Source organism: Chionomys nivalis, chromosome 25 (genome assembly GCF_950005125.1).
Source record: "Chionomys nivalis chromosome 25, mChiNiv1.1, whole genome shotgun sequence".
In the NCBI taxonomy this organism is placed as follows: domain Eukaryota; kingdom Metazoa; phylum Chordata; class Mammalia; order Rodentia; family Cricetidae; genus Chionomys; species Chionomys nivalis.
Genome location: NC_080110.1, coordinates 20934102 through 20953552, shown reverse-complemented (window position 1 = coordinate 20953552; position 19451 = coordinate 20934102). Strand labels below are relative to the sequence as shown.

Here is a 19451-nt window from a genome sequence, read left to right as displayed (position 1 = left end):
ATATGTGTTATCAAATTTCTTAAATGGCCAGTAAAGTGTAACATTTAGAATAGATCAGTTGATGCTGTTACAGTCAATGTTGTCTCTTATAGACTAAACGGACTATTAGTAAGAGGAACTTGAAATACAATACTGAGTGTCCAGGGGCATTTAAATGCAGCCCAACTGTCAAAGTAGTGATTGATAAGGTCACCATTTACAGCAGCCTAATTCAACAATGGGTTAAGCATCTACCTGGGCCAATGGTCAAACATCTGGAAACTGTAATTTGTTTGTCTGCAGCACATACCTTGCAGAATTGAAGTTTAGTGGTTCTCCAAAGATATTGCATTAGACCAATATTTGTTACACAGAAAGTACATAAAAATGGAGTTTCATTTCCATGCTAATCATTGTGAAGATTTAGATTTATTAGTTCTGCAAGTTTTAGTGACGTTTTGTAGACCTGGAAAAGTAAAATTCTACATTAACTAAATAGTATTTGCCCAGGTACATGTCATAACTTCAGTAGGCACATGTAATGAATGCCACTGTCATGCCAGTTTGTGGGAACAGTCAAGGATGGCCTCCACTATTCACTCTGTCAAATTTACCTGTGGATTTTGAAGTCTTCATCTACTGTGTCATAACAAGACCCTAATATTCTTGTTCTAAATATGTAATAGTCACAAGAGTAGAGGGCATTTGGGAATTGTCCAGAAACTTGCCTTATTTCATTATTTATAATAAAATGTAAAAATTATACTAATGAGCATTGATTACAGCACAGTAGGCCAGACTTAAAATCTAGTGCTACTAGTTTTGTAAGTAAAACAGACTAGGTAAATAGCAGTTTTATAAAATACATGGAATGAAGATGCCTGATCTGAACTTGTGGATATAATGTAAAGGATGAGACATTTAGTGTCTCGCGTTCCTTGTAATGGTTAATCTGTATCCATATTTTTGCTGCTATAAATTACTCATTTTGAGAATGCCATGGCATATCTACTAAAGAACTTGAAAATAAATAAACTCAAAAGACATCAAAAGATAATCAGTCAGCAATATGTACTTCCACAATAACACAGTATAATGGGAACATCTGAATTAAGAGCTCACAATTAGAAATGTGAACACACTTTGTTTCTCAGGTAAGGGACTAGAGAGGCATAGCCAGCAGAACTGAACGATCAGTCTCATGTGGTGAGGAAGGAAGTCACAGTCAACTCAGAAGTGCTTTCTAAGATCTGTTTTGCATGGAGCAAAATTCCTACTCTCAAGACATCTAAATATTTTCATGGTCCATACAGACTTTACTAGAGGGACATCCTGTGGATTTTTATAACTTCGCATATTTTGCCTCCCATGACAGTTGTTGGTATTGATCTAATAAGAAGCAACCAGCATTGAGCTTTTGACAGTCATTTCGGTATACATGTAAGGTAACCCAGCTTCTGAGAGATGACTCCCTGAATGCTAAACCTGCAGAGTTGCAAACCAATCTTGGCTCCCAGCCAGCTTGCCAAGGCAGGATGTCTTTTCCACACTGCTTGAACAGCAGTCTGGTAGATTTTTAAAGAGTCTCAAGTGTACATTCATACTCAAACTTGCTCAATACATAATAAGAAGTCTTAGAATACTTGAGAGTACGTTTGCCTCATTATTCAGACAAAATAGGCTGAGAGGTCAGAAAGATACAATGTTTCACAAAAATTAGTCTTGACTAATAAGTTGAATATTGGTTTGATCCAGGCTCATTGTTCACGGATCTTTCTAAAACAGACCAGGTTCACCTGCCTAGGGATGGTGCTACACACAATAAACTTGTCTCCGCTACATCAATTAATAATCAACAAGATGTCTCATAAGCTAGGGTAGCCTGATGTAGGCATTTCTTCAGTTGAGGTCCCATCCTCCAGATATGTTAAGTTGACAACTAAGAATGGCCATCACTTGTGCACAGGTACTACTTAATTCAACGAATATGACCGAGACCACCTGGGAAGATTGTCAAATGAAAAATAAAAGACTCTTAGGGTCAGCCTTTGAAGAGTCTTCCCAAGTCCCCCCCCCCCCCCGAGTCTTCTACCAACTACAGCTGCAACATTTAGTGATTTGTTTTTTGCTCAAAGGACAAATAAAAAGAGGAAAATTATAGAAGCCAAAGATACTAGGAAGCAAAATGGAGAATTTGGGTTATAGAAGCGAAGGCCAGAGTCTCTTGAAGAAATGAAAGGTCTAATGTTCAAAATGTCCCCAATTTATCAAATGAAGTGAAGGATAAAGATGTCAGTTGAATGAGCATCCCTGGGGGTCTTTGCTGATGCAGTGGTATAAAATCTGTTAATTGAAAGCTGACACTTTTCATTTTAATATACTGTTTAAGGTAAAATAAAGTAGGGCCCCTCTGCCAGAAATTAGTGGAGGTCAACATGGCTAGACATAAAAAAATTCTTGTTTTGTTTTGTTTATGAGTCTCACTTCACATATATGACACATCCATCCAAGGATGACATACAGTGTTAAAGGATTTCTTGAAAAATAATGAGCTTTTTCAATTTTTATATCTGCCAGTTCAATAACAATTGTGTGTGTGTGTTATATGTCTGAAGCATACATATATGTTTGTCCATTGTGTGCATGAGTGAATGCACTTGCCTGCATATGGAAGCCGGATGCTAATGTTGGGTGGTCGATTACTGTCAACTTTATATTTTGAGACAGGGTCTCCAACTGAAATATTGAGGTCATCAATTCAGATGTATAGATTGGCCAGTGAGTTCCAGTGATCTGTCTAGCTCTGCCCTCTTTGCTCGGGGATTTTAGACAGACCACTGCATTTAAATATTTATGTGGATGTTGGGGTCCAAACACAGATCATGCTTATGTAGCAAGCACTTTACAGACTGAGTCATCTCTCCATCCCCTCTTTCCTCGCCCTGCCTTCTGCTAAGCCCACCCCACCTCAGTCCCACCATATATCTGAGGCTATCCCAGGCTAGCATTATACTCTTGATGCTCTTGTCTCTACCTCTGAAGTTATGAGATTGCTTCCTTGTTCCAAAGTGATGTGCGAATATCAACCTAGTTCTGATATCAATGCTTATATTGTATTTTTCTCAAAACCAAGATTTAGGATAAAAGTCATAGATCAGTCAAAACTGAATCGAAAGTATACTGAAATTTACTTAACAGATAAATATTTCTGTAGATATTCCTAAACTAAGAAATAATAACAGATGACTTGACATGCTTCAGACTCAGTACTGTGAACGGAATTTCAAGTAAGACAAGGGGAAACTCTTACTAAGAAAACAAGTCCAGCAGCATAACATGCTATGCTTGTTTGACTCCTGTGTCTCAGTGGTTCCTGCTGTGACTTTGTCAAACATGAGCTTTTGAATGAACTATGTGTGAATTTGTGTCTGTGTCAAGAGATTCCTAAAATGTTCACCTGTGTATAGAGGAAAGAAACTGTGAAAATGAGACTGGATTGTCAAAAGCACTTGATTCCTTTGGTGAACGCTTTCCATTTTATTAGACGAACCCTTACTTGCTAATCTCTTCCATCCTGTGCACTATTTACAAGCACACAAATATAAACAGATTAAAGATCAGTTCTGGCTGTCTTCAGTGTTCCAGACTCCTTTGTAACTAAATCATTATGGTTACAGTTATAGTTTACTGCCTTTTTCTTATTTATTCTTATGCATTATATTTTAGGATAAGCTTCATAAGGTAGGCATTAAAAAGAGTTCCAGGTGTTGTTTCAGTGATTTGCTATACTTACATATGCTTATGCGGTCAAATTTCTGGAGAATAGACCCCCTGTTTCTTGTTTCACTCAATGCAATCAACTATCGATAAATATAGGTTTACAAATGCAGAAAAAATTAGGAGATATGATTCAATACTTCACTCATACTTGGGTGTTATCTATAAAATAAGTTCTAAAATTCTCATCCAGAGGGATATCTGTGGAACACCCCAGCCACAGGAAAGAGTTATCGAACCCAATGGAAAACCTGTAATGAGCTAATTTCTCCTCACGCTAAAGATGAGTCCTTGGTGACCACAGTTGTTTGTCTCTGTCTTTTTGGTTAACTTCAGAGCACATTCAGAAAACGAAGGCTCCTCTTTACCATCAGCTGACTCCTGTACCAGCCCCACAAAGATGGACTCTTCATATAATAAGACGGCTAAGCAATGCCTAGAAGAAATCTCTGGTAAGTGAGCAGTCGATTAATGGAAAAGTCAAACCTCAGAGTTCTTATAACCTCCTTGAAAGTCTATTTTATTAAGTCACATTTGCTCTATGATTTGCAAAACTGGATTCTGTATATTTCATGCTTCAGAGTTTCTCACATATTTGAATGTTGTGGTCAGGATGATCTCACTGTTACTCAGAAAAGTGTGAAAACATGGTGGTTCGTTCAAAACCTGAAACTGTAATTTACTTCAAGTCATTTTGCCTCTAGGGAAACTTCTATGGTTAGTAGGGTAATTGTTATAAGGGGGCCACTTGTTTGTTCCTGGCTGCTCAGCGCCAAAATAATCACACAGAAGCCATGATATTCACAATACTATTTGGCCAATAGCTTCAGCATATTTCTGGATAATTCATATCTTAAATTAACCCATCTCCATTCATTTGTATATCGCCATGAGCCTGTGGCTTACCGGCTTACTGCGTCTGTCCCTGGCTGAGCTACATGGCTTCTCTCTACTCTGCCTTTCTTCTCCCAGCGTTCAGTTTAGTTTTCGCCACCTAGCTCTATTCTTTTTTCCTGCCACAGGCCAAGACAGCTTCTTTATTAGGCAATGGAATTCACAGCATACAGAAGGGAATCCACATCAGGTAGTCCTTGGATCTGTATGGAGATTGGTTATACTAATGATTAAACATAACTTTGAAGCTTATAATTGATTCAGTTCTATCCTATATATAATTCTGTGATGTTTGCAACAGTTCTACGTTGTCCATCTTGGCAAAAATCTAGTTACAGCAAATGTTTCATTGTACAAATGTAGGTGATATAAAATGTCAAATCTCCCAGATACAATTATTTTTAACTGTATGAAAAGGGATTTTTCTGCTTGAGTTTATTTTCCCAGTGATTCATACAAGCTTAGGATTATATGGAAAACTTTTCATGTATTTTATGTATATATTTATTAAGTATAATATATTCATATTTCATCATTCATGAGGACCAAAGTAATTTCTTAGAAAACTGTATTGTCATTAGTTGCAGAGAATTTAAGAAATCTGGATAGGGTTGCAAGTAGAGGAGCGTCTCTTTTTCCAACAAATCTGCAGGTGAGCCCTCGTTTGTTCACTGCCAAGTCCAATGGCAAGAACTAAGGAACAAGTTGAGTTTCAAACATGTCTGTATTAATTCAAAGCCTGAAATTCCCATCTTGAAGATCAAAAAAGCAACAAAAATTACAACTGAAAAGGTTAAGAAATGTCTACACATTGATTACCAAGAAATTCCGTTTAGCAAGCATGAGCTCTCCCTGAAATACCTATCACTGGGTAGTGACAGAAATGAGAAAACAACACCCCAAGTGCAACTTTTGGAATGAGTGATTCCATCTGCATCTGTGTCTTCAGTTCAGTTGGCAGATACAACCCAGGGCCAGTGCAGGAGAAACAGGAAAAATTATGGTATGAAGATATGGCTTTGGCGGTGTATTTATAGACATCAGACTTTACAGAGAAGTGTCAAGATGGTGCTCTCTGTTCCTGTATTGTGACAAGCTATTTTATAAATTGTGATGTGAAGATGCTTCAATTACCATATTGAATGTGTATGAACATCTGCTTTATGAGTATGAAGTGCAGTGCTCCAGTCAACAGTTGGAAGTGAATTTCAGTGAAATTTGAATTGTAATCATTGTTTCACCAAGGAAAACGGTTTTCTAAAGTTAATATATCAATGAGTAACTCTCATGGAGCAAATAATCTGTATTTAATTTTACAGCATCTTATTCTGTCTACATTGAATCATTTTTTCATATTTGTAATTGATATTTCTATTTAATGTTCTGGTGTTTTAATAGAATATTTGAAAATGTAATATAAACCAGATATTTGTGTGATAATGTAATGGATTTAGCAGAAGAACTGGTGATTTGTAGAAATATGGGTCGGAAATTTGAGGAAGAAAAGGAAACAAAAAATAGATGCCGGAGTGAGTCCTGTGCTATTACGTCATTTTTGCCCTTATCTGTTTGAAATTAGCTTTTCCTTCTAGATCACTGTCCCTCCCTCCATTGCAACCCCTGCTTTAATTTCTGATATTTTAAGGGTTTGAATAAATGACTTTCCCAAGAACCTAGCCTCATCCAGGAACCTTGTCTCATAATCCCAGCTGAGCTATACATTCTCATAGTTGGTGTCTAGGCCTGGGTATCATCAGGAAATATAACTTCTCTTCAACATCTTTACCATGAATCCTATTTGTTTTTTTTTTTAATTGCTTTATATTGGTGGTTCTTTTGTTCATCATGTATGTCTGCAGAGGATATGGATCCCTGGTACCCACAGGGGACATAAAACAGAGACAGATGGCCTAGAACTGAAATAACAGCTTGTTGCGAGCCGCCATCAGACACCATAGTTGAACCCTGGTCCTCTAGAAGAGCAACCGGTACTCTTAACCACTGAACCACACCTCCAGCCCCATAAATCCTATTCTCACTGCTTGAAGTTCCCTGTGTTTACAGTGCTCTCCCCACTGTTCCCCGACTCCACAATGATTCTGCTAGGATTTCCAGAGTATGAACCTCATGTCTTCTCATTGCCCTTTATCAGACTGCCTATGTCTTCTTCCTTCTTGATCAACATAGTAATTGTGGTAATGGGAGAGTTATTCCCCCCACCTGCACACAGCCCTGATTCCTTTGTGCTTTCTCACTTCACCAAATCAAGTATAGTCTTATTTAATTCTTTAATTAAATGAATTAAATTCTTTAAATTTTTGATATCAATAATGAATGAATAAGAGGAAATCTACGTGCTGGTTGAGGTGACTCTGTAGTGATCAGTTTAGCCTTATGCATTTCTAGCAGCCCCAGTAAACATGGTTTCCTAATTCTGTTCAGTCTCTCAGATTCTTATATTACCTTTTTCGTCGCCAAACTCCAACACTGCCTGTCCTAATATTTTTAACTATTAACCTCGATGTAACTTTGCAGAATGGAAAACAAGAAAGGGTGTCCATGAGCTCTACTTCCATGTCTTCCCACTCAGGGTTTACATCTACTTGGTGCCTGTTTACATCTACTTGGTGCCTGTTTACATCTACTTGGTGCCTGTTTACATCTACTTGGTGCCTGTTTACATCTACTTGGTGCCTGTTTGCATCTACTTGGTGCCTGTTTACATCTACTTGGTGCCTGTTTACATCTACTTGGTACCTGTTTACATCTACTTGGTACCTGTTTACATCTACTTGGTGCCTGTTTACATCTACTTGGTACCTGTTTACATCTACTTGGTGCCTGTTTACATCTACTTGGTACCTGTTTGCATCTACTTGGTACCTGTTTACATCTACTTGATACCTGTTTCCTCTGTTTTTCTGGTACTGTCATCTCTTTCACCTTCTCATGTACCCCCTCTCTACCAAACCATCTCTTTAGACCACAAAGTGAAGATGTATCTATAACTTCAATATAATACAGCTTTCCTTTGCCTTCCAACATAGTTATAATTTAGTTCTTTTGTCCTACTCTGAGTAGCCTTCAAACCGACTGTGAAACCATTCTCACTGTTGCCCTAGGTTACTCGAACTAGCTTTTTTTACTTCATGTCTGCACTGAAATTGCTCTTAATTGAAGCTGATATTATTGGAGACCTGGCAAAATCCAAGGATTAAGCCTTGTGGCTCATATTCTTCACCTCTGACCAGGAAGCTGCCTTCTTAGAAAAGAAATCCCCTTAGAAAAGAACATTTCTGGCTTGATGTCAAAATTCCATTGATTTTCCCCATAGCTCTCTGTTTGTTCTTTCCTGGTAATCTTTTCTAGTTGTGCCTTTTCACCCTAAATTCTTATCATTGAAACAGTTCAGCTTCTCCCCCAAGACTTATTTATACATTCTCCCTTGGTGAGTAACAGTAATTTGTGGCTTTTAATGTGATCCATATACTGATGACCACCAACATTTCTCTACTCTAGTTCTCTCCCTTGTAACCTGACTCAAGTTTCCAATTCCTTATATAAATATCTCAATACATAAATACATAAATATCTTAAATAAATATCCTACATTAATATCTTAAATAATAAATATTCTTAAATATCTCACAGATACTTCCAATATGCTATGTTTAAAACAAATCTTAAATCTGCCTTCAAAGCCCCTTTGTCTGCCTCTTCTCCATTTTCGCTAATGGTAATGCAAGCCTCATTTGTGAGTCAATCTATCCTCTGACACCTGAAGGCTAGTGATTACACTAGGTTACCGACCTTATGTGAATGGTTTATTCTCTTTGCATTCAGGAAACTTGGAATAAGCTTTTGATACACTTCTCAGTGTTTGATGGTTTGCTTTTTTGTCTCATCTCAGAGGCTCAATAAATACCGGTGACACTGTATATGTCATTCCAGAAGAACTAAAGCACTGATCTGATAATATAGCTCAGTTGGAGAGTACTAGCCTACCAAGTGATAATTCATAAATTGAATTTTTAACACTGCAAACAAAAAACCAAAAAAACTAATGTTCTAGGCAGTTTAAAAACAGTAGAATAATTGTATTTTCAAGATCTATCTAGAATAGAGCCCCTTCCTTCTATGTCTATTTTTGTCCTTATTAACTGGTGTGTCCTAGTATGTAGTTGGTTCATAATTCCCACCCAATTACTGTTTATGAAATGAATAAATTGCAAATATTACATAAATGGGACTCTTGATGAGAAAGAGCCTGTCTTAGTTAGGTTTCAATTGCTGTGAAGAGACCATGACCACCGCAACTGTTAAAAAGAAAGCATTTAACTAAGTGGCAGGTTACAGTTCAGAGGATCAGTCCATTACCATCATGGCAGGGAGCATGGTGGTGAGCAGGAAGACATGGTGCTTGCTACATAATGATCAGAAGGAAACAGGAAGTGTACTGACTATCACACTGAGCAAAACTTGAGAAGGAGACCTCAAAACCTGCCTCCACAGTGACATACTTCCTCTAACAAAACCACCCGTACTCCAACAAGACCACACCTCCTAATAGTGCCACTCCCTTTGGGGGACATTCTCTTTTGAGCCACCACAGAACCCTCACAATATTTAGGTGTATAGAACATGTAAGAAAAAGGAGAGCTGCTATGGGCTTTGGATGACATCCCAGTCAATAGGGCTTGTAGTAATGTAGAGTGATTATCTCTCAATGAAAGCACTGACTATTTTGTGGTTTGCAAGACGACACTTCCCATGAGACTCGGTGTTTGAACACTTGTTCCCTGCAAGTGGTGCTACTCAGTGAGGTTGTTAAACTTTGAGGGAGTGGAGCCCTGCCAGAGGATATGGGTCACTAGGGGCAGACCTTTCATTTTCACAGTATTCTTGACTCTCAATGTCTGTATGACAAGTGTCCTCCAGCTCTTGCTGTGCCTGCTGTACCTGATGGAATACCTTCCTCAAACATTGAGGAATGTAACCAATACAGACTTGAATGGAAAAACAAAATAATCTTGATTATATTATTTGTAGATTTTTGAAAAATATATGGTATGAAACTCCCTCCCCATTTCTCTATAAAGGTTAATGTTCCCCAGGGAAGGGGAATCCTTTTTCTGTTAATTAAAAAGTTGTCAAATCTATCTTTGTTCCATTAACCATGTGATGTATAGCCTGTGAAAATTCTAATACTTCTAAGGAGCAAGCTCTGTTCATAGTGCAGTGTAAGTTGGTCAGAGGAATTCGCTAATGGGGAAGGCTTACCTGTTTAAATTTTCCTTGCTTGTAATAGCTCACTAGTTAATAGACTAGTTAAAATGTCTTTGCCAAGAAAACGTTGTGAATTTTCTTTTAATGTAGTTGAATTTAGGCTTGAAGACAAGCATTAGAGATGAGAGGCCTCACTTTGCCTTTGAAGACTCTTTGTGACTTTTTAATATTCTCCAACATTGTGAGACCAGCACACAGATTTCCTTTGCTCATCTTATTCTTCTGGAGAAAGCTCCATGCCTTTCCCGGATCTGATAGTGGTGGGTTCTATGCATTACTATGCACTGTGCAACCCACAGCAATGAGTAAATCTGCTTAGTGCCCAAAGCACCTTCCTCTAGGATTCATGTCACCATCTTGATATTACATTTCTGGGTGAATTTATCATGTACATTCATTGCGTTAGCTTTGTTTGTATTTTTACCCTCCTTGACAGGGAGAATTTCTTCTCTGAGGCCATTTCTTTTAAGTGCCAAGAGATCAGCTGTAATTGAGATTAAATGTTCATTCCATTGTAAAATGCTTTCAGATTGTGCTTCCTACTTAAGATCACATTGGCCTTTATTTTTTTCTCCATTTTGCCTAAGGCTCTCTGCTCCCGTGTGTATCTACTCTGTGTACATTTGTTCAATGCAGTTTTTAACCTTTTAACTGGAACATATATTTAAATATTAAAAAAATACTATGCTGATTTCTAAGAAGTAATATTGAAATAAGTAGATGATTTCAGGGAATTATTTTAGAATCAAGCATATAGGTTTAACCAAAGACAGTGGTTTTACACACTCTGCATTAAAGAATAGGGAATATATAGCATTTAAGGCTTTTGCAAATGATCACCAGAATTTCCCATTTCTTGAATGTTTGTGGAGTCTGAGAAGATCAAGCTCGGGTGATTCAAATCAGCTTACATATTCTACTCAAATAGCCAAATAGAAAAGGCAGTGCTCACAAAAGACCTGAGAGCTTTCTTTTTCAGGACGTTACAGTGGAAATATTTTATTTTATATATTGATAAAATTTCTGTAGTTTTTTTTTAATTCTCTTTGTGTGGAAGCTTTTCCTCCACCGTGTATAACACGCATTTCTCTGTGTAAGTCCACATAAATAAAAATAGCCTTGTGTTATGCACACTCAACAAAGCAGGGATGGATGCCTATCGTGATGTAAGTGGGCTCCCTAGAGTTGTCAGGGTAAATTTACATCTAGTAGTTCCATGGGCAAAACTACTGAAATTACAAGCTTGTTGTAAAACCTTTAAATAAATACAAAATATGGCAACCCCCATTTGGTGTTTCCTTTGTTGGAATATGTTAACAAAATTATTGGTGATGTTTGTCTGTGGTTTCTCCCTTCTTCGATTTCAATGACTTTAGCCCACTTTTGCTGTCTTCACCCTGTGAGGAGAGTGCTGTATCTCTGGGCCAGGAAAATTATGATGGAACATGCAAGTAGAAAAATGACAGGAGTCCACTCTTGAACAGAAACTGTGAGATCCACTGTTGAGAGTGCTCATCTCTGTTCTCTGTCATAAGATCAATATGTGCCAGACGGTGGTCTTGCCGTGGGTCTGAGAAAAAAATATACCTAAGCAGGAGCTGTTAACCGGTACAGGCTGCATATTAGTGTCTGGAAAGAGAAATGTTAGTTTGAAAAGCACTTTGAGTCATGCTTCTTAACCTTGACACCACTGACATTAGAGGGGGCATAATTCCTTTCCGTGGGCTCTGAACCTGTGAGTGTAAGATGTTTAACAACATCGTTGACCCTCAGATGTTACCCTCTCCCATTGGAACCACAAATGTCTCCTAGGGAACAAAAGTCATCTTCCGTTAGAAACCACTAACCTCAGCCGCACGGTTCACAAAAGCAGGGGAAAATATTAGAAAAGCAATGTCATGACCTTCTCAGACCTACTAAATGAAGAGTTGTGGGCCCGGTGCCTTGCAAATGGGACTTTAATGAGTCCTCCTAATGGTTCTTAGCAAAAACTGGAAAACCACTGTTTAAGGTGATTGGCATATAAACACCCTTTTGAAAGGGAAGGGTTAATTACCGCTTTCATGTATACACGCAGAAGTTCAATTCTTTGACCTATAAAGTGTTAGGGTTCCCCATGTTGTGAATCAGCGAGGCCTAAGGGTACATTACCATATGTCAAGCAATGTATGTGTTACATGGAGCACAGAAATGGAATGTTTGCGTCTTAAGAACAGCATTGTGTTCTGGTCGTCTGGAGACACACGTGGTTTTTTGAAAAATAAGTTGTTTTTGAAGCCTAAGTGATCTATTTCAGAGATCATTTATGTGCATTAGTTTTATTTAAACATATATTGCATGCACACAGTTTTTAAGGTGTAAGGATTGAGAATCAGAATCCACAGCTGACTGCTTGTTGAGCCTATCATTTTGGTAGCAGTTGGTTCTTTATATCTAATCATGCATACTGGTAACGTGGACTGAAGTAAGGTCTGCACCGAGTGAGACCACGAGCGAGCATTACCTTTCCTGGGAACGTTGTCATCATGTGAAACAGAATAAGCATGGCATATTACTGTGCTGTTTTATCTAGCTAGTGAAGAAGACATTTCTCCCCACCGAGGTTTATAAGTGAAAATGGGAACTCAGAGCTCATGTTACTTGCTATCTCCAAAGACAATCAAGACTTAACATGCAATTTGACTGACACAGTGACTATCTTTATGAATTATTTTCCCTGTTCCCCTTTTAGTCTGTGATATTTGGGAACATAAAATTCTTTAGAAATTTTGTTCTTTAATACCCTTCTTCACCGTCCGCGTTATGCGTGATTTCTGATAGACCAGATATTCTCAAAAATAAATTTTCCTAAAAATCAGGATTGCATCCTAATAGTATGGTATATATACACACACAATATGAGATAAAAAATAAGATACTTATATTTTAAGTTTTCTGTATTCATCAATATATGTAAAATTAGGAATTATACTGTGCTAGGCTTATGGGTTGACTTAAGATACTGCTTGGTATATAACAATAATGTACTTTGTGTATTTTACTTCACACCCTATTATGTCTGCACTGGGCTATAAACTTTTTTGATCTGTGCTGTGAGTAACAATGCTTTGACTAAATTTTTGTTGTTGTTGCTGTTTCCGCTATGTTTTTGAAGGAAATAAGGAAGAATCTCGATTTTCATTATCACGTTAGAATTTTATTCATTATCTTAAGATGTTAAACTTGTTCTTAAGCATTATCTCAAGATTTTAAAAGGCAGGATGAGAGCTTTCCCTTCAAAACATTACCTGCCAGAGGGGAGAGGGATTCGGGCTCCAATTTTTAGGTCCTTTGCAAAGCGCTTGAGTTTGATTTGTGCTTTTACAGCACGGATCCCGACATTCAGAAGGCAGATCCGCCTGCTTCAGCTGCCTGCAGCTATAGAGAATTAGCCTGTCTCTCTCGGAATCAGGAAGAGCGCGCTGTGCAAGAGTGTATGTGAGAGCATGTGTGCTCCCGTGTGGGTGGCTGGGTGGCTGAGAGGCTGAGAGTCTTTTAGAATTGCAGAGGATCCTCCTATAGCCTCTAGCTTGGGCTTGGCTCGGAAACCTGTGGCATTCTCGCTTGGCCAGCTGCTGCCGTGCCTCTGTTTTAATTTAGCAGGGTGTTTGCTGCCATGGCAGCCACCAGCATCCACTGCAGCAGCAAGGGAGAACCATAGATCTGAGGATGCAGGTGGAATACTAAAATACGACAGAGGCTCAAACAGGGCTGGGCTCCGGAGCTTCGTTTCTGCTGTCCCTGGGCTCTGCTGCGGAAGCCGTACTTACTGCACTGTGTCAGCTCATTATAGGCTTGCAGACCTGGATTAGGGAAGGGCTAGTGAGAAGCAGGGGTGTGGGGCGGGACCGAGAGACATCCAGCGCTGCTTCACCACCTTGCGTTTCGGAACACAGAAGCATTAGAGGGAAATGTGGACGCACCATCCTGCTGAGACACACGATTGGATGAAGACGGGAAAACGTAGTTGGCTTCTGCGCTACTTTTCAGCTGGAGCAGAGTCTTTCCGTGAACTCTTTTTTCTGCTTAAGACATATTTACGCAAAATGTTTGTAAGTACTGCCGATCAGTGAAGCGATGTGGCACGCTCAGCTGTGGGAAAATGATTGTGTCTACCCCGTCTCGGCAATCTCCTGTGAATGTCTGAGCCTGAGCTTTTGTTGAAGTGCACGTGCTAATTAAAACCCCAAAAAACGGGGTGGAGGACAGTTACAATTGTAGCGGCAAAAGACAATATGAAGTCCGAGTGAAGAGAGAAAAGCTGGAGGATCATGCAGCAGTCAGCGGAGCTCTCTGTGTTCCGGGGTAAAGAAGTCAAGAGAAAGGGAGCTTGCCTTCAGAAACAGAAGTCTCTGACCAACCTTTCCCTGACCAGTGAGGGAGAGAGGAGACCCACTGTGCGCATTTCCAACTGGTTTGGAAACGCTGCCAAGGCTAGCCAGAGAGAAGCCAGCTATGCAGAGAGAGGCTCACTCTCCAGGTTTCTCTCTAGGTCCGTGCAGTCGCTGTACCATGGCAGCAGCTCAGGAGCCTGGAGCCTCTTGCCTGCAGGAGGCAGTCAGTCCTGTGCTGATGACTTGGAGGACTGGGCCGCAAGGAGAGGGTTGGAAGGGGACAGTGATGAAGACAGCAGGTCCGAAGATGAAAATGGGTCCTCCAAGCCAAGCAGCATAAGCCGAAGTTGGGCGGCTGAGGAGGGAGAAAGCTGCCTGCGGGAAGGGACCGCTCACCTGGATGAGGATGTGATCCTTACTATGCTGGGTGACCTGGAGCAGGCACTTTACACTAACTTACTAGGTGAGTCCAGGTTGCTGAGGACGGATTCCTGGGAGTCTTCCATTTTTCTAGACTAATTCCTTATGAAATATATGTGCTCCGAATTTTGATTTTTCTTCTTTCTTGAAATGATTCTCCTTGTAAAACGGAACTGTGAGTACCTGTTTTGAAATTTAACCGGGAAAAGTAAATAGTCTCACTTGAGGTTATCGCTGACAGGGAGTCTAGGGTGTCCTAAAGGTCAGCATGCTATCCACTTAGTCATTCACGGAGTCTTGTTTGACTTCTCTCAAGGTGACCTTATCTTACATGTGTAATGAAGATGGAAGGGTCTTCTGGGTTAATTTTCTGTATGCTTTTGTTTGCTGCTTTGGAGTTACCTAAATAGATAATTTTCCTTCTTTGATGTTTCAAGCACTCTGAAAGCAGAGGCTTGAGCTCTCTAGCCCTGCCTTGGTTTCCTCCCTCCTTCCCTCCCTCCCTCCCTCCCTCCCTCCCTCCCTCCCTCCCTCCCTCCCTCCTTCCCTCCTTCCTTTTTCCTTCCCTCCCTCCCTCCCTCCTTCCCTTGCTTCCTTCCTTCCTTTCTTCCTTCCTTTCTTTCCTCTTGTGTCTGGGAAGAGCTGCTCCTGTATATGGATGTCACAACTAAACCAGGGGATTGACTATTAACTGTTTCATACTTTACAAACTGGGCACCTTTAATGCATCAACATTCAGTAACATTCCCTTAAACTAGATGTGAAGGGTTTTGTGGTGAAACTTGAAATGCCACCCTTGTCACTTACCTTACAAGGGTACCTAAAGAAATGCCCATATCTAATATCTCTACATCCGGTTTCCCACGGACATATATTTTCATCATGTAGTCTCCTCAGAACTCCCTAAATATGAAGCCACAGAGCACATCATAGTTTCTGTCAGTGCAGATTTGCAGAAAGGACTTCCTATGGTGTCCTGTAAGTTGAAAAGAACTACCCCTGCCAGTGATCTCTTTGTTTCCCACACACAGATGGTGCTACGTGCAGGTTTGCTTTTATTCTCATTGTGAATGTCCTATGATAAGGTGTTTAATGAGGTTGCCTGTCATGTTTTAGGGAACAGATTTGGAATGGGAAAGTTTAGAGAGACGGCTGAGGCAAAATATGGCTCAATTTTTCATGTCAGTTTGGCTTCAAAAGAGTAATGATTCCACTGTTTGGAGAATAGTAATTTCTGGCTCTAAATCCTCCTAGGACTCTGATGCCAGAGGTGTATTTCTACATTATTGTATGGTTTGGGTGATGGGCTGTTTCTCATAAAGAAAGCTCTGCATAGTACAAAGACCAGAGGAAGTCTCAGTCCTCGTGTCTTTTGCTCTCTTTTCCGATCTCTTTTTGATCCTCTGGAACTGTAGAATCAAACAATATTCCTCTTTGGCTTGTAAAATTGTAGCATTCATCTTGTTCTAAGTACCTTTCATGTTAGTATTTTCAATGATGTGAGCAGAGTGCAATCCCCAGGCAGTATTTGGGGGTTGCTGTGTTAAATGATTGCAAGATGTGGTTGGATATAAATATGAAATCTTGCTTGTTATGCATAAATAACCCGGATCATTGCTGTCATGGAACAGGCTCCTAATAGAAGTATCTAAGCCATGCTGCATTTTTGAACTGAGATCTTGCTAATCACATTCATGTGCTTATTCTCCATAAGGGTTGCCCCTCCCACCCACTGGTGCCAGCACACAAAAATGCAAGCAAGGAGGGAGGTTCACATTCATACAGTTCTGATGTGAAGAATCCTATTTCCATATCAGGTGCGACAAGGAAATTCCCTAGATTGTGTTGTTTGAAATTTATAAAATTTCTGCTGCTTTCTTGATAAGGTTCTGCCTCTGACTCAAAATGGCCTCTTGTAAGTTAGCTATGGCCAAGGTTTCATGAGTTCAACTTTTTACTATTGAGTATCCTAATAAATTAGAATTGGCAAGGATCTGTGCTTGAAATGTGTAGGACATTATTTTAAATGCCACTCTGTGACCACCAACCATATTTTTAACCTACTAAATGTCAACATTATAAAGATAAGTTTGAAGTTTTTAATCTAAAAATAATGGGTGGGGTCACTCACAAAGATAGGGTTACTTTTCAAAAAATAGATAGCATTTCAATAACAATGTATACAGAACGAATTCTGTGAAGGATCTAGCTATATAAAATCAGATTTCACACATATACCAGTTGATTTCCATTAAAAAGATGGTAGTGTGACAATGTTAATTATAATATGTATCATGCACAGCAAGGGCACACCACCCAAATTAAATGCTCGGTTTTGCATTACATTGAGCCTGCTGTCCTGGAAGCTGTTGGAGAGCATTTTGTGCCAGGTTGAGGATTCAAGTAGATTAGAGAATATATCATCTTAAAAAATGCATGGAAGTCCCTGCCACAGTGATTGGCAAAGACGAGAAGACCCCCTTGGGAATAATAGTTGGGTTTGAGATTAAGTCAATGGGAAGAAATGAAGCACTTTAGTGCTTAAGTAAATTTTGAATCTGTATTGTTCTTATAACTTTATTTGCTAAACAGTTTGATGCATGCATCCTATTATTGGGCCTTTCCACTCCCCTACATTTGAATATCACTTTGAAGGGCATTCCAGACTGTGCAACCGCTCCTCGGGGAATTATAAACACACTTAGTTTTTTATCTTGCCTTTCATGGGCCACTGAAATATTTAAGCAATGCATTTTGCTTTGCTTGGTATCCTTCATGCAATGAACGAGGCAGCAGAGATGTGTAAGTGTCAGTGGGCAGAGATCCATCTGTCTGATTGCCATGAGTGGCATGGTGTCATGTGTGAATCTCTTTAGGATAAAATCAAAAGAGGGAGGAAGGGAAATAAGGCAGTTCTGATACTTGAGAGAAACACATAAACAAGCCCAAAATTCACCGGGAAGGATCCATGAATCAAACACTCCTTTTGGACTACCGAAAGTATAGAGATAGGGAAAGCATTCAGAGAAGCAACCTGTGACAGTAATAGGTCTTAAAATTATTACTAAAACATATGGGCAATAACTTAAATATCCGTTCCAATACTGGACTATCTGACAAGTGGTTAGGATGCACCCTGACTGCAATTGGCTCAGAGATGGGTAGCAGGTACTGATACAGCCCACAAGCATGTTTCGGGACAGTGCTTGGCACCTGCTCCCCCCGGGTGGCGGCCACACATCCTGTAGTCTCCAGTGTCTCTTCATCTCTAAACTTCCTCACTGTTTTACTCCCAGTCTGCTGCTTCTGCCTTTCCTTTGGCTATAATTATATTCTTTCATCGCTCTTTAAATTTTTCTTTGCAAGCCCCTCCCCCCTTTTTTTAATTCCCCAAAGTTGTAGCACATTATTTAGAAGAGAAAAGGGAATATCTCAGTGGCCATTTCTCAATCACACTATATCACATTAACGGGGATCATGCATGTCATTTCTAGAGAGGATATGGTTGGCATCTTGGGTCTTAGAAACAGTCCTAGTTTCTGAGAATGTTAATTTATGGGATCAGAGATTGCATAGTTCATATTCATGTGGGAACATTTTTTTTTTGCTACATTTATGAGTCCTGTCTTACTTTTTTTTCTGTTTCTTAAAGTATGTTTCTTTTGGTGAAGCAATATAATATAAGCTCAATTTGGAATAATAATGCTGCTGTTAGCTGTAATTTAACTGTTCAAATCATTTGTAAATGAGCGGCAACAAGTTTGCCCACTGGCAGCAGAATAGGGGCTGTGTGGGCTGACAACCAGGCCGAGGGGTCGTGAACAAAGTGGTAATGTGTGCCTGAGGAAACAGCAGTAGTCTTTCATGATTTGAGGGCTGCCTCAGGATAGTGTAAGTTTGTTCAATTGCTCTCAGAGTCTTTGGATCCACCGAGTAGAACTTTCAAGAGATAGTTGTGGTTCATTCCTCAAAAATATATTCATCATCAGACCCCCAGTAATGTTGGGAGGAGAGAGGTAGAGAGTTTTCCAGTGTTGCGGATGAAGGTGAAAGACATGTACCTGTCCCATGGGAGTCGCAGGTCAGTTCCATAGATGGGTTTCTGCCCCCCCTCCCCCGCCTCAACTCTACAACTGTAATTAAAGAGACAGAATTTATATGTGTACATTTTTTTTTGAATTTGGTCTGAATCCTAAGGAAGTATATTAGTAAAATGAATTGGTACCTAGAATGTTAAAACAGAATGTGTGTGTGTGTGTGTGTGTGTGTGTGTGTATGTATGTGTGATGCATTTTGACTTTTTTTTTTTTTTTGGTTTTTCGAGACAGGGTTTCTCTGTGGTTTTGGAGCCTGTCCTGGAACTAGCTCTTGTAGACCAGGCTGATCTCGAACTCACAGAGATCCGCCTGCCTCTGCCTCCCAAGTGCTGGGATTAAAGGCGTGCGCCACCACCGCCCGGCACATTTTGACTTTTCTGCATGATGATTTTCATAATGTAATTCTCTTCTCTCCACTTTCTTTTGATTCTCTTTCTATACTCTCCCATTTGTTGCTCCTCCCAGCTTACTTTTCCCTATTAGTCCATTCATTCTAGTTCTTTTCTTCCTTCTCTCTCCTTTCCTTATCTCTCTCTTTCATTAAATTGAAAATTTACATAATATATTCTGATCACTGTCTTCCCTCTCCTATCTCCTCCCAGATTTCCCCAAAACTCGCCCCACC

General features: G+C 39.6%; 1 protein-coding gene across 5 annotated transcripts in view; it reads left to right on the top strand.

The window, feature by feature from the left end:
• Nav3 (neuron navigator 3) overlaps positions 1–19451 on the top strand; it is a 686168-nt gene that overhangs the window by 540863 nt on the left and 125854 nt on the right. For all 5 annotated transcript variants that reach the window (XM_057757535.1, XM_057757536.1, XM_057757534.1 and 2 more), the window contains one exon: positions 4093–4208. In XM_057757535.1, coding sequence (XP_057613518.1) covers positions 4093–4208 — 116 coding nt within the window. The remainder of the gene's footprint in view (positions 1–4092; positions 4209–19451) is intronic.